General features: G+C 43.7%; 2 protein-coding genes across 3 annotated transcripts in view; one reads left to right on the top strand and one right to left on the bottom strand.

The window, feature by feature from the left end:
- Positions 1 to 4,719, top strand: part of SLC26A5 (solute carrier family 26 member 5) — a 32,901-nt gene extending 28,182 nt beyond the window's left edge. Inside the window, exons 17-20 of the mRNA XM_030238023.2 lie at positions 880 to 990; positions 1,864 to 2,070; positions 2,327 to 2,381; positions 2,933 to 4,719. Coding sequence (XP_030093883.2) covers positions 880 to 990; positions 1,864 to 2,070; positions 2,327 to 2,381; positions 2,933 to 3,075 — 516 coding nt within the window. The 3' untranslated portion in view covers positions 3,076 to 4,719. The remainder of the gene's footprint in view (positions 1 to 879; positions 991 to 1,863; positions 2,071 to 2,326; positions 2,382 to 2,932) is intronic.
- A 1,960-nt stretch (positions 4,720 to 6,679) lies between these two features.
- On the bottom strand, positions 6,680 to 15,698 carry PSMC2 (proteasome 26S subunit, ATPase 2). 2 transcript variants are annotated; one of them, XM_030238235.2, is made up of 12 exons: positions 15,557 to 15,698; positions 13,498 to 13,535; positions 12,265 to 12,346; positions 11,285 to 11,384; positions 10,837 to 10,968; positions 10,140 to 10,212; positions 9,900 to 9,995; positions 9,478 to 9,642; positions 8,869 to 8,956; positions 8,028 to 8,230; positions 7,047 to 7,143; positions 6,680 to 6,952 (listed from the first exon to the last, which is right to left on the bottom strand). In XM_030238235.2, the coding sequence occupies exons 1-12, from the start codon at positions 15,624 to 15,626 to the stop codon at positions 6,795 to 6,797; spliced, it is 1,302 nt and encodes a 433-aa protein (XP_030094095.1). In that variant the 5' UTR covers positions 15,627 to 15,698; the 3' UTR covers positions 6,680 to 6,794. The 2 variants fall into 2 exon arrangements, 1 of the variants encoding a protein (XP_030094095.1); XR_007776624.1 differs by lacking the exon at positions 6,680 to 6,952 and having other exon boundaries at positions 8,028 to 8,322.
- Between the last annotated feature and the right edge of the window lie 21 nt (positions 15,699 to 15,719).

Here is a 15,719-nt window from a genome sequence, read left to right as displayed (position 1 = left end):
TGTCCTAAAAATTCAAACTGGCTTCTGAAACATGCTTGTCTTTCAGCTCCTTTGGTGTAGCCCTTAGCACAGTGTTTCTCAGCCTGTAGTCCCTGGTGATCTGTAAAATATGAGAAGGTGATTCTGCCAGCAACAAATTATCTTAGGGAGCAACAACATGGTGGGAGGGCATAAACAAAGTGTTGCCTCATACTGACTGCTCGTGAATGGAAAGTGGTGGGTGCTGAGCACAAACTGCTGGAACCTTTTTTTCTTCCGCAGGAAACTAGTAGCTGAGCTGAAAACAAAATGGGAATAAAAGTTTCCTTGTTGGGTAACTAACTTTACTGGAGTGTAAGACCGTGGAATACTGTGGGCATTTAGTGCCTCTCATGGGCAACAGATGAGCTGCAGGCAGGGCGTGCCTCACTGCCTGTGTCACCCGTGCTGTCACTGGGTGGCAGTGGCAGCAGCAGAACCCCTGACCCAGTGACAACTGCGCCTGTACTAACTTCTGAAACATTTTTCTGTAGCTCCCATGGCGAGTCTTGTACAAAACAGGTGGGTGGTACTTGCCCTCACAAAGCAAGAGATATTGGTGATTATTGCCCAAATGCACTTCTCTCCCCTTTGCTCTCTGCACTCCAATCAGCATTTGGCTGAAACACAGCACTCTCTGATTTGAAGAAAAGAATGAGATTCATCTTTCCCTCATCTTGTTAACACAGTGCTTGCCAAGATGATTCCTTCTTTACACTGTTCTCACCCCCACCAAGGGAAACTGGAAAATGCAGGCTTCGTGTTTAAATTTATGGCAGTGATTAATTCAGTGCAAATTGATACTCCAGTGCCATCCTAACAAGCTGAATCTCCTCTGATCATACTTTCTTCTCCTGACAGACTGGAGTGGACCCTGGTGCCTTATTAAAAGCAAGGAGAAAAGCCCAGAAGCGCCATGCCAGGGAGATAAAGGCAGCAAATAAACACAGAAAGAAAGCTGTGTTGAAGCTGGTGAGCTCTTCTGTAAATATTTACCTCAGCTTTATCAGCTTGCAGGCTGCTCTCAGGTATTACCACTCTTGTGTTACATACGAGGTGTGCTGCTTAGGGAGGAGGTGCTGTGCAGTGGAGACAGGTGGCTGAAGGAACAGTGTAAGGCTCAGAGGCTCACTGCTGTATTGGATAATTATGTTGGACCTTGATTGCATTCAGGTAGCACAGAGTAGCACAGAAACTCTCCACGCTGTCATGCTGTCTCACAGTGGTGTTGGCAGAAACCAAAGGGACTCCGCCTCTCCCCACAAATTTGGAATAATAATAATAAAATTAATTCTAATTAGGAGCCCCCGTAACAAGAAGGTGCCATCCCCTCTGCTAATCCTGGCATGGCCCAGTTACACTGAGAAGGGTTATTTGGGACATGCTTGTGCTTTTATGCATATTTAAATTCACCACCATGGTGGGAGATGGTATGTGATTTTACCATGGGAAACCTAAAAAAGGCCTAACCTGAGAGCCCAATTGCTGTTCTTTATTTTGAATATATAGGTCTTGATGGAATCAACCAGGGATAAGACAAGGAAATGGAGTAGAAATGTGTCAGTAAAGATGAACAGGTGTCGGTGTTTGAAGGAAAAGGGTAATTCAGTCCTGAGATAACAGCTTAAAGCTGCTTGTGTTTGACTGTTAAAAGGCTGGGCATAAGAGAACAAACCTTGATATACACAGGATATGGAAGTGTGTGTGCATGTCAAGCCAGTTTCTGTAGTGACCAGGAGCTTGTCAACTTTTAAAGGCTTAAAGAACACCAGTGAGGGGAGCAAAGGATTTTTACATTGAAAAAGCATTGATTGCCTTTAAGCTTAAATTCATCTTCTCTCCCAGACGAACGACGTAGAAGCAAATGTAAAACATGAGATAGCAAGTGATGACTTACCTGTGAATGGAAAATTTGCAGATTCTAGTGTACAAGACATGTCTCCTGATGAGCATGAACATTTTGTGGAGCCCAAATCAAATATTCACTCTTTAATTCTGGATTTCACCCCGGTGAACTTTGTGGATTCAGTTGGAGCAAAAGCACTAAAATCAGTAAGTAGGGTTTTTTTCCCCAGAAAAACCCACAGAAAACTTTTCATATACCTAATAAAGAGCCTGTCAGCATGAGACATAACTGCCTGCTCAAATGCAATCCAATATCTCACCTAATCACTGGTTTAATTTCGTAAGTTTTAGCTGAATACTGGGGAATGTGTACTCTGCAGCTTTCGCAGTATTTGGCTTCCAGAACTGTGATGTGTATGATGATGTATTATCTGCATTTAACTTCAGCTTAACTCTGTTGTAGATTATAAAAGAATACAAAGAAGTTGATGTATATGTCTGCATTGCCAGCTGTAGTGGTAAGTTGAGATTTTTTTTTTTTTTTGTGCTTTATGGGAGAGATTGTGTTTTAACTCCTTCCCTCTGCTTCCCAATTTCCTGCTGCCAGTAGTGCCTCAGTAGTATCAGCACTTCACATAAAATTGGATTTGAGGAAAAGAAGCCCATATGCATTAGAGCCTCAACTTTAGTGACAGTAGAGAACTGATGAAATGAGCTTTGTGAGGACTGGATCCTGCTCCCATTTCTTCCAGCTGGCGAGTTGTGAATGCCACACTGAACTTAGCATCTTGAAATTTTAGTGGTAATGTAATGAGGAAAAAAGCCTGAAATGTTCCAATATCCAATATTTGGGATTGTAACATCTTCTGCTAAGAATAGGCTTCTGTCTGTGTCTGCATAGGCATAACTGCTTGGAGTAGAAGTAGCAGGTGATGCACTTGACTATTTCAAATTTTTTAGTAACAACAAGTAAGAGAACAAGTTCTCATCTTCTTCCTGGGATGCCATTGTCTTCCATCTTTGTACTTGAGTGTATGTGCTGATGCCATGTTTGGGTTCTGTTTTGTAGGCCCTGTTATGAAAGAGCTGACAAGACTGAATTTTTTTGATCAAAGTGTAACAAGAGAGTTGCTGTTTCACAGTATTCATGACGCTGTCCTTGCTTGCCAAGTGAAAGATGGGTCTGCTGCACAGGCTGGCTCCGACCTTTGAAGAGTGGCACTGAGCGGAATGGGAGCCAGATTTATGCTGATGGAGATTCTTTCTGAATATTTAATTTGCACAGTTTGAAGAGAGCCTGAAGTTGTTTGTACCTACAGGTGGTGCTTATTTTTTGTAGGAAGAGTAGATAAGGAAATGGAAGCCTTCATGCTCTTGAATTTTTTCCTTTGATCAAGGTATAGCCTTCCAATTATAAACAAGCACAAATTATGCAAGAAAAGAAAAATCAGTGTATTCTGCTGCTTTCAGAATCTGGTGGACAAGGTGACATTCCTATTCCTGTTGAGAAAATGGGCACTTTAACTCACTACAAGTGGGACTTGCAGGAGGTAACTGTTCTGCAATACACTGTACCAGTGTCTTTAAATAACTTTCTTAGATGACTTTTAAAGCCTACTGTCAACATCTGCATACAACAGATTGGTACAATTTATAATACTCTGCCAACTGGATTAATGAATTCACACTGGTGGCATTTAGCTGCTGCTGTTTTTAAACCTGGATGGTAGAGTTATTTTTTTTTTAATACCTAACCTGTCTCAGCTATACCCAATTCTTCATTTCTGCTCTAAGTGAACGTGAAGTCGGAACCTCATTGTTTAATTATTACACTATCAGTATGGTACTTGCACTGCCAAAACTTGGTTAGGCTGTCAAGAAAAGAACACAGCTGATTTTAGTCTAAATTTAATTTAGCTTCAAAGTTTAAGGGCGAAATTGGTTTAAGACAGGAATGAAGCCTATTTAAGTTAAGAACTGATGCCCTATATGCAGTCTCTTAAGCTGGAATGAAAATTTAAACAAGGTCTAAAGTCTCAATAGTCAAAAAAAAGAAAAAAAGGTACTTTTCTGTTGCCTGTCTTCCTCCTAGTAGTGCTGCTTCTGCCACAGCTTTTAAGTGCTTTGAGAAATAGAGTTCAATAGAACTCAAAAATGGTACATATTTGGGTTTTTAAAAGAAACAGGAGCATGGGGTTTCTTTTTCTATTGTCAGTCTGACCCCTGCACTATTGTCTCACTTCAGGTGTGAGGCAAAAACCGTGGAAATCATGCAAAAGAAATCTTCAATGCCCCTGTTTCCCTCACAACAGTCACTGTGAAGCTCAGCAGAGGCAGGAACCTAAAAGTGTTTCTCTGTAGGTTATTTTGACAGCACAGGCAAGTGGGGCATCAATGACATTTCACTCAGCACCCTCAAATCACAGGTCCTGTGCAAAAGGAATTCAGACACCTTCCTCACCTCTGGTAACAGAATGTATTATTTTATTTCAGGCTCTGTTACGTTTAGGGCTTGCTTCAGGTAAACTGTTTCCAGGGACCAGGGAAGTTGGGGAAGATACTTTATTTCCTCAGACTCCCCTGCCCATAAGGATGGGAAGCTTTCTGCATCAGAAATTGCTGCTTAGCTGGAGTTCAAAGATGAAGTGCATGCATGTGAAGACATTGTGTGTGCTTATTTAAACAACTTTTATTAACATTTTATAATGTTAACTAGTTCAACAAGCCTTTGTATCTACATACAGTATATTTTTCTACTTTCAGCTTGTTGCAGCTTCAGTTTTTAACTCTCTAGTCTCTTCAGTTCACATTGAAATCCTGTCAACTTCCAAAATAAAGCGTTGTCACTTGTCAAAATTTTCCACTTTGTCTTGGTGAGACTCGGGATGAGGGACAGACTGAGAGCCCCAGATACAAGGGTCTGATGCCAAGGGAGGGGCCAGGAGAGGTTTCCATCTCCAGACAGGTCTTCCCTGCTGTGCTGGTTCCTGCTCCTCACTCCTGCCACCCCCATGAAGCCCTCTCCATTTCAGGCCTCACAGGGATACACAATTAAAGCTGGATCTCCCACTGTGGTAGAAACAGATGCACTTTCCACGGAGCTGCTGAAATGCTGGACTGAAAACCTTTCCCCAAGAAAGTCCCACATCCCAGACCATGCAGAACAAGTGCTACTGCAACCCCCCAGCAGTGCTGGTAATTCATCCTGTAGAACAAAATTTTCAGCAGCTTTTGCTCATCTCTTCCTATGTTTTGCTGCCACCAGCTGAAGCACTGCCTCCCCCTGGCAGCCTGAGCCAGCCCTTAAAAAGGGAACCCACCTGCTCTTCCCAGCACTGATTAACAGACCACTGTCTAAAAGTTAAATCCTATCTTTGGCTTGTCAGTGCCAGAATAAACAACCCCAGGTCCTTTAACCTTGTATCAGGGCTCCAGTTTGTCTGCAGGGACAGGGGAGTTCCTCCCCCCCTGCTGCTGAAGCCCCACTAGAGCAGGTGGCACTGGATGGCCCAAATCTGGCTGGTACCTTGTAATAATCAGGGTCATGTTCCTCTCCCCTCCTTTTTTTGCAAGAGCACTGATAATTCAGGATACCTGCTAAGATCCAAACTCTTTCTCCATACTTCCCTCACCCTTCTCAAGTAAAAGCTACACTTGATTTCAAGTGCTGCCCCTGGTAAACAGAGATGCTGTCAGTGCTGCTTTCTGAAAATGAGAAACATTCTATCCAACCAATAACCTTCCATCCCTCCCTAAAATGTTCTTCCTGAAATGACACAAGTATTGAGATTGCCCAGGTTTCCATACCAAGATACTGACAGCAGCCAGAATCCTAACCCAGTCCATGGCTGCATACTCTCCCTAATGCACACACTTCCTATTAAAAAAAAATAGAAGTGCCTTCATAATTTAAGCTTGATAATTTGATGGGTCTCATTTTGATACAACTGACAATAAAATTTCTCCCCATCCAAGACAAAGCAGTTCCCAAAAGCATTGTTTCCCCTCAGGTATTTCTTTGAGCTCTTCCAGCTCTTCCCCTGAAACCACTTTAATGCAACACTGGAAATAAAAAGAAAATGGAAGGCTGTTGTTTTTTGTTGAGCACACCCAGCTCTACAAGACCTTGTCAGGTGAATGAGGATTAACCTTTCAAGGCTGCCTGTGTGGCCAACAACTCCCAGCAACTGCTCAGCTACAGAGCACCAGGACCCTGTCCCAGTCATCCTGTGTGCAGCAGCAGCATCTCAGACAAGTCACACAATGTATCAAAGTGCTCACTACCAGACTGATGTCAAACTTCACAGCAGGAGCAGGGAAAAGGAATTTTCCATCCCACAGCACTAAGAAATTACACCTTCCTCCTCCTTGACCCATTTACTATTTTGTAAGACAACAAAGAATCTCAGCAAAAGGGATAGATAAACCACTGAAGATAAAAAAAACAAGTTGTGATGGTACCAGAACATTCACCAAGAAAAGGAAAAAATGTCCCTTCATGTTTTCCCTTAGCTGGGAAATGACTCAGACCACCACAAGTGCCTTCCCACGGCAGCTCCTGTTTTCTTGGGACACACAAACACTTCTCAGCACACCCAGAAATACTGGAGTCACTCAGGGGTCTTCCAGCACCTCTATGGCTCAGATTCAAGGGTGTAGAGGTAACCAGACATCTAAATTTGGGATGTCTGACATTGCCCAGGTCTCTGATTTATAATTATCTGTGGCTTAGGCCATGCTGCTGTAACCTCACTAAGATCTCTTTCCAACAGCAGCAACAGTCCACTGGAGTAGAATATTCACAATGAACACACCCTACTGTTTGGAACACTCCATTTATTTCTAGCTTCCAAGAACAAAACACAAATCACTACACTTGGATTTTTGTTCCACAGAAAGTTGCAGGGGAACAGGAAGAGCCTTCCCAGGTTTTAGTTGTAGGTCATGTAACGGGGGGTAGCGCTGAACTTGGCGTACGATTTGATGACTTTGTTCACCGCCTCCAGGAAATCCTTCTCGGTGGCGATCTTCCGGCGTGCTCGGATAGCGAACATTCCCGCCTCCGTGCACACACTGCGGATCTCAGCACCTGGGAGAGACAGACAGGGATAAACAACTCAGCACTGACTGCCAGGGGACACACACACTACTGTCAAGTAAAGAAATAAATACTTTCAGCTTACCTGTGCTGTTAGGACACAGCCGAGCCAGCAGCTCAAATCTGATGTCCCTCTCCACACTCATCGAACGAGCGTGGATCTTGAAGATGTGAGTTCGCCCCTGAAGGGAAGGGAGGAGGACAGAGGTGTTCATGGCATGAAAGAGGTTATTGTAAATCAAAGGTGACTCCAACACTGGCGAGGGAGAGAGAATGATGCATCTGATTCCATCATCAGAGAATCTGCCAAGCACTCACTCTGGCTCACAACTGCCCAGAACTGCACTCATCTCTCCTTCTCTCATGACGGTCCCACACACACACACACACACTTCTTGGCCCTGATAAGCCAAGGGAACTAAACATCCTCACTTTGGGTATACAATCTCCATATTGCATTCTACTTTAGCACAACAGAGACACAGCAAGCGAGATGAGAATTGTGTTTTCCTTCTTCTCTGCTTATCTCACAGCTTCTCTCTGTTCAGAGGGCATGTGAATACCACAAGAGGTGATGACTCCAGCCTGCAGCTGGCTGCCTCCACAGCACAGATAAATGGAAAATACATCTTGGATTTGCTGCCCAACTATGGTTTCCCATGTCTGTATGGGAATGTCTAAGTGTCCATGACACTAAAGTAAAAAAATAACTTTAAGAAGGGCTTTCATCATAGAAGTACCTCAAGAAACCTCTCTCAAAAGAGCCAAACAAAACACTTTCCGGCTTCTGAACTAAACTGTGGATCTGGTTAAAGGATTTTTTCTCTGTTAAGGCAGAAACATACAGTGATTACAGCTGCCTACCATGTCTTCTCGGCCAGGACAGAATCTGTGCAGTGTAAAAAAACATTTGGCACATCTTTAATCCCCCATACTTCCATGTAGTTTCACATAATTTAAGAGTGCTGCATTTGCTGATTCTCATAAACTTCCAGACAATGATGCCCTAACTTAAGAAACACTCTGCTATCAGAACACACTTGGCAGTGAAATAAAGAGTTCTCACCTCAAGATCAGGCAGGCTGAACTCTATCTTCCTGTCCAGCCTGCCAGGCCTCATCAGTGCTGGGTCCAGAGTGTCGGGTCTGTTTGTGGCCATCAGCACTTTGATGTTGCCCCGGGGGTCAAAGCCATCCAGCTGGTTGATGAGCTCCAGCATGGTGCGCTGCACCTCGTTGTCACCCCCGGCCCCGTCATCAAAACGAGCACCTGGACAGGAGACACACGAGTTTCACAGGGGGAGAGGCAGCTCCAGGCCATGGACACAGAGGTGTCACAGTGGCTGCAACACTGTGGGACACCTGGGAAAATTATTTTAAAGTGCATACAATTGTGATGAGTTAAAAAGGTCCTGAGTACAAAAGGGCCTCTATCTCCCTACTTAACCACCGGCCAAGATGCTGGAATTTACCCATGTAGTTTTGCTTGTTTTGCCCTTCCCTCAAGCAAAATCATCCTTCTCCAATATCTATGTAAGAACTGTTCTAGTTTCAAAGGACTTTTCTTCTGAGAAAAAATAATAATGTTCAGGAAGTAACAAAGATGTTGAGTGCAGTCCAGAAGCTGAAGGGGGTTTAAGTTAACAGTACTTTTCTGCAAACAACATACAGAGGTTCTTCACTAAAGTTTGAATCATCTGGTTTTCCAAATGTACAAAATCCCATCTGGACTATATAAACCACTTCCTGACAGCTTCCTGCACACAGGGTGTGCTGGGAGTAGTTTTGCTAATTCAGTATTTACAAGCACTTTTAATGAAATATGAAATGCAGCAATCCAGATACAGAACTACAAGAAAACCTGGAAGCTCTCACAGGATATTAGAACTGCAGCTACTACAAACATACCTCCAATGGCATCAATCTCATCAAAGAATATAAGGCAAGCTTTCTTAGTTCTGGCCATTTCAAAGAGTTCACGAACCATTCGAGCTCCCTGAAAGCAAAAAAAAAAAAAAAACAAATAAGATTTTGTTAGAGATTTTAGGCACATTAAAGGAAAACTATCAAAATCAAACTTTTCATGCTCCCTAATACTTTTAAGTTTCCAATGCAAAAACTCTTTTTATTTGTTCGCATATATAATGGGAGAAGTATAAAGGTTAAAGCAATTTATAAAGGAGATAAAAATTACTGTGCTTTAACTGAGAAGTACAGATGAAGTAATTTACCTCAGGGCCAACTGAAAAACAAGTGGCAGAATTGGCAGCAGAATCCTAATTCCAGAGTCTTCCTGAACTTTGCAGATTGAACTCTGTACTGAAAAATCCCTCTCATAAGTGACAGCAAAGCTGAGGTCATGTCACCATTGCCTGATCTGCAGTGATTTGTCTGATAGCTCCTGCCCCCTGCACATGTAGCTTCCAAGTACATCCATCTCTCGCCCCCACTGTGGTGTCTGGTACCACAAGGGAAATCTGCAAACCCCTCCACACTCCATCAAGTACTTGCTCTTACCTCCCCCACATATTTCTGCACCAGCTCAGATCCAATCACTCTGATGAAGCAGGCATCAGTCCTGTTAGCCACAGCACGGGCACAGAGGGTTTTGCCTGTGCCAGGTGGCCCAAACAAAAGCACTCCTTTGGGAGGCTCAATTCCAAGGTTCACAAATCTTTCAGGCTGTAACAAAGGGAGCCAGAAGGCAAGGTTATGTGCAAATTAAAGATTATGTGCATCAAAGCATAAATGCAAATCAAGGAAATCATTAATGAAGAGCAATGTAAACAAGGCTGGGCTGGATTTCACTTGGTAAAACCTGACTTCCTTTCATTAAACTGTTTACACTCAGTAACTTGTCTTTTCTTGCTTTTTCAGATGCTCACACATGGCCAGAATACTCCCAAAATAATAGAAGCTTCAATCTGGAGGTTACTTACGTGAAGCAGAGGGGTTTCGACCACCTCTCTCAGCTTTTCAATCTGCTCTTTACAGCCACCAACATCACTGTAAGTGACATCAGGTTTTTCTTCTACCTGCACAACAAAGAGGTGAGTGAGCAGTTACCAGCCTGGTGCTGCAAATCTCCACGGGCTTTCAACAGCCCACAACAAAATCCGGCAAAAGGAATCACAATTACAAGGTAAAGCCACATCAAAGTAAGTAAAGGCAACTCTCACTTGCATCATGGTGACTGTGGGATCAATCTTTGGAGGCAAGGGGATGTGGATTTGGTACTTGTTTCTGTCCACCCTGGTGAGAAAGCATAAAGACTATTATTTAAACACTGGTTAAGTAAAGTGTTATGTAGAAACAACTCTGTAAACGAGAAGCTGAATTCTTGAACTGTTCTTTTCTCTGGCATCAAGACAGCCCAGCCCTAAAAGTTAATAGTCAGGTAGGCCAGATACTGGAATTCTTTCTGTAGAAAATTTTAAGGTTTCCAAAACTATTAATTCCAAAGTATTTTGAAAGTTAAATTTCAAAATATCCCACAGAGCAAACTGGCAAAATACTGACTCTTAAAGTAACAGGTTTTACGTCCTCAGTGAACATTCCCTGGCTGCTTTGAGTGTAACCTCAGAGTACCAAAGAAGGTGCCTACACAGGCTCCCTGAGAGCTGGGGCCTGAACTGAAAGGTTTCTGTCTAGTGACACATGGGTTTTGTCAATTTTTGTCAACATAACATCAAAAAAAGATTCAAGCAGAGCATTCAGGTAAATTACTGTCATCCAAGAGAAAGACAGTAGTGGTGTAATTTCAACTACTGCAAAAATGGGAAATGAAGGCTTGTTGACCTGTCAAACTACATGAGATAACTCAGAGAAAGCTTCAGTCTGCAGGAAGACTCACAAGAACACAAAGACTGTGCATACCCAACTCTCATGCCTTCTTCTATGTCAGTAGGTGCCACCTGGTCACTGAGATCCACCACGAACTTGGCAAATTGCTTGACATTGATAATGTACTTGGGATCCTCGGAGTCTGCATTGATGATCTTTGTGCACCTAACACACAAACACAACTGCACCTCAAGGCACACAAACTGTTCGCTAAGCATAAGCTTCAAGAGAGTCACATTTTCCAAATACACCAGAATACCTGCTGTACTTGTGATTACACCATTACAGCATCAACAACTGCAGAAGTAAGTACAAATATGAAATACATCACACATAATCACAGTTCCTTTATGATTCAGTGGTAAAAACACTTTCAATATGCACAACATGGACTTCACTGTTTAAAAGAAGTCCACACATAAGCTATAAATCAGATTTTTAACACTATGGAGCTCTACTGGAAGGGGAAGAGTGCTCCCACCTTGCAACTTGCAATGGTTGCTCACTTTGGAGAGTTTGTTTATCTGCAGCCAGATCCCAAAGGGCAGGAGGAGCGAGGCCAGTGTCAGATTCCTTGATTCCTGCATGCAGCACAAACAAGCTGAGGAGGAAACAGCTAACTGGGATGTCAGCCATCCTTCCCACACCAAAACCTCAGAGATAACCCTGCAGGAAGCTTTTTGAGAGACCTCCAAACAATGCACACACATATCTTAGATGGATTTCCTAAAAAACAAGCTTCCTAAGGAAAGAGCCTACGTGACTATGCCAGCTGAACATTCAAATCGCAGCCTGGCCACCCTCCCAGACAATTCTGCAGTGTGGGGATGATTACAGCAGGACAGAGCATTGATAGTGGACATCTACATTTCACTAAAGGAGTGAAACTCTCAAGTGTTTTCACTGAGCTCCAGTGCAAAGTATCAGAAACTAAGGGATTCACACAGATTAAAACCCCCACAAATCTTCCAAAACATGCATATAACAAGTACCATCTCCATGATGTATTTAAAATAACCAAGATTATTTTACATGAGAAATTTTGGTCTTCCTGGAAGAAGTGAGAGACACTGCAGGATTAGCAACAGAGCAAAAAATCATGTATCAGTGAAAGAAAAATTAGGAAACAAATTAATTGTTACTGTTATCACTACTTCATTATCTGGTGTCAGAAAGGGGCATTTGTTTCATGCCACCACTATATATAAAAACCACAGTTTTGATTAAAAATGTGTTAAAGTACAAAATTACAAAATCAGATGTACGGATTAGCCCTGCCCAGTTGAAAAAAGCATCACCCTAACAAGCAAAAATCTCAGGCTACCAAATAAAGAACTGTGTTCTTTTGAAAAAAATACCAACTGAAAAACAATGCATAAGTTGCTGGAAATCAACTTCTTACAACACTTGTTCTGGTATCTGTGGCTCCTCTATTGAAAGCTTTCTACAACAAATACATACCAGTGAGCTCATTGATTTTCTTAAGCAGTTGTTGAATATCATCTTCTACTTGCTTGATCTGCCTTGAGTACGTGCTCTGGCCCTGGAAAAGGAATATCACGTAGGTTTCATAACTCAAATTATCTCATGTTTAGGAAAAACTGACAAGAGCTGTTGCCCATCGTGATGTTCAACAGACTGTCTTGGTATAACAGCCAACCATTGATGACAGCCAAAATAGACAGAATTAACCTCCAGTAACAATATTTCTGTTTTTAAAAGTGAAGTGCAGCTACACACAACTGACCAACTGGGAAGGCAGAAATTTTCTATGTTTGTAAACTTTAATAATTTCTTTTTATTTTAAACTTGTTCAGCCTTACTTTTTCAAACTATTTCTTCTATAGTTTAAAAAATACTTAGTAAAATGATATATACAGAGAATTCAGAATGGACTTTCTGAAAACCATCTGAGCAAGTTCTTCAACTGCCTTACCCAACCTTTCCATCATCCACAGAGGACAGCAGAAGGATCAAGGGGCAAATCAAGAATTCTTGCTTGTGATAAAATGCATTTTTTGATCCAGATCTGCCCAACACAGGTAGATTCAGACCTGGATTTGCTGTACAACTCCTTTGTAGACCACTGGCAACAAAAAAAGCTGCAGTGGGTATCTGCTGTATTTCAGAGCTTTATAAAGGAGTCTTGGTGTCAACAAAATTTGGATTTCTGCCAAACATACCTAAGCTGCGAGTTTCATCTTTCAAGAGTTCTTTTGCAGACCAACTGTACTTCCCAGTGGAAAGGGTGGATTGGCATTTTAAGCCTTATTGTCTGTGGAAAGTGCGTCCCAATGTTCTTTTAAAATGATGGCTAAAAGCAAGTAAATTTGGTAGCAGGAGGAGGGGGTCTAAAAATTATTTTTTGCATAAACCAAGAAAACTGGCCAGTGAAAAAGCCCTGGTAAAGCCCTGGCTGTCAGAGCCCTATGGCAATCAGCAATGAGGTACAAAACAAAAACAGAAAAACAAACCCTTAATTATTTCCAAGTTAACAAACCCAGGATTATTTTTAGTGTTGCAGGCTGTGTCTCATTGGAAGGTGAAAAGGGAGGGAAGATTTTGGCAGGAGAGGAAAGCACCAGGAGAAGCAGAGTTACTCTCTATTAAGTGCACACCCCTCCACTCCTGCATTGTGCTCCCCACAGGAACTGTTTTGTGTCTTTAACACTCCCACAGCTGTGTGCTACTTACATATGTTTTCAGCAAGGCAATGTCTCCTTCATCAAGAGCTGAAACGAGACAAGAGAGACTTAGCTTCCAGTTCTGAAAACAAAGCCAGCAGCATTAATTCTGCTTCTAAAAGATCAAAATATATATTTTGGAAAGATTCTCTTGAGTTTCCACTTTTCACTGGAACAAAGTGGAATAAAAAAGCATCAGATATACAAGAAAAATGAAACAGGGTTTCCAGCTACTCTCTTCAGTCCAAACACCTGCACCACGCAGAGCTCGCAGCAAGCAAGCCACTCACTTCAACTCTGCTTCACTCAGGAGTCTCCCAGCCTATGACTGTTCAAAAAAAGGAAGGAAGATATCACAACTTCATCTTTTTACTTTTTGTTTCTAAGTGTTCAAGAAAGCATCAATGAAAATCTGTCACCACTTCCCACTAGAGATGTCTGCACAGAGGCGGCTCCAGTGACCCCTCTCCATTAACTAAGAAAAATACACCTCTGCTAGTGTCCCTCTGCCACACCACTCTCACATCACTTGCCATTTAACAGACTTTCAACACCTCTCCCTTCCCATCCCTGTTTCCTCTCTTGTCTAATTCCACTCTTTTTGAGACAGATGGAGCCCAAACCACACAGTATTGGTGGACATGGCACTAGGTGCTATAGTCTAGTTGAGGTTTTAGGGCATAGGTTGGACTCGATGATCTTAGAGGTGTCTTCCAACCTCATTATTCTGTGATTCTGTGGTGATCTGGGAGCAGCACGTGTTATACAGCATTCTGAAGACCCTCTATGTTGATCTGTACTTTTTCCCTGACTATTTGTACCACCCCATTGTTTTTTGTAGCTACTGAACATTCTGTTGCTATAATTTAGAAATCTTTCTTGAATCGGAATAGTTCAAAGTCCATCACTAATTACATTTTGCACTGCCTGTGCTTCCAGATGCTTTATTAAATATTTACTAACACGAAATAAAAAGCCACAATGAGTTAAAACATGAAGGGCAACCAGGCAACTTTCACACCGTGCCTGAAAACTCGGCCCCCTTCCCTCTCCCCGGAATTCCCTGCTTCCCGGAATTGCGAATGACAGCGGCAGCACACGGGCAGCTCTGGGGCGCTCCCCCCGGCAAGAGAAAGAAACTATCACGGAATCCTCAAGGCTGGAAGAGACTTTCAAGATCACCGAGTCCAACCATCAACCCAGCCCCGCAACCACATCACCCAGCGACACATCCAGACGCCTCTTGAACTCCTGCAGGGATGATGACTCCACCTCCCCGAGCAACCTTTTACCATATCTGACCATCCGTATTGCGATTTTTTTTTTTTTTTTCTAATAATATCTAATATCAGTCCCCTTCTCTCCTTCAGGCCATTTCCTCGATTTCTCTCACTGCGGGCACGGCAGAAGAGACCAGCCCTCAGCTCACCACAGCCTCCTTCCAGGGAGGCGTAACATTATTGTATCACATTTTGTTGGACATTTTAAGTATAGAAACAAGTATTAAACTACAAAATGCCTTTTTTGTTTCACAATGAGGAAATTCTACATTTTAGGAACCTTTTGTAAAAGAACAAGACTTAAAGGCGGAAGGTCCATTCCTCCCCTGAGGATCTCCGCGGCTTCCGCGGGCAGCCCCACACGGTTCTGCTCCGCACCCCCGGCCGGGCAGGGGCAGCCGGGCAGGGGCAGCCCCGCGGGCCCGGCCGGCCCCGCTCCGCTCGGCGCTGCCCCGCTCAGCCCTCACAGCCGGCTCTGCGGGAGGCCCGGCCGGCCACGCTCAGCCCTCACAGCCGGCTCTGCGGGAGGCCCGGCCGGCCCCGCTTCCCTCCCCGCCAGCGACGGCGCCGCCCGGGCCTGGCCTCAGGGCCGAGATGGGGCACACTCCCGGGGCGGCAGCCGCAGCGCCAAAGCACACACTGGAAACATTTTTAATCCTTTTTAGTCCCTTTTTCCGCGCCGCTCCTCCTGCCCCGCCGCCCCGGAACCGACATGGCCGCCGACGGCGCCACCCCACTCCCGCCCCGGGCGCTGCCTCGGAGACTGTCTCGCCGTCCGTCGGCCCTCACCACGGATAGGTTTGTCCTCCTTCTCCTCCTCCTTGGTTTTCCTCTGGTCGGCTCCCAGGTAATCCGGCATCGCGCCCGCCCGCCTTACGCAGCACTGCGCCGCTTCCGCCCGGAACACAAACCAGGGTGCACCGCGGCTCGCGCGCAGGCAACTCCTTCCCCC

This window comes from Serinus canaria, chromosome 1A (assembly GCF_022539315.1).
Source record: "Serinus canaria isolate serCan28SL12 chromosome 1A, serCan2020, whole genome shotgun sequence".
NCBI lineage: Eukaryota > Metazoa > Chordata > Aves > Passeriformes > Fringillidae > Serinus > Serinus canaria.
Note: the sequence above shows the minus strand (reverse complement) of the source record. Positions and strands in the feature narration are given on the sequence as shown.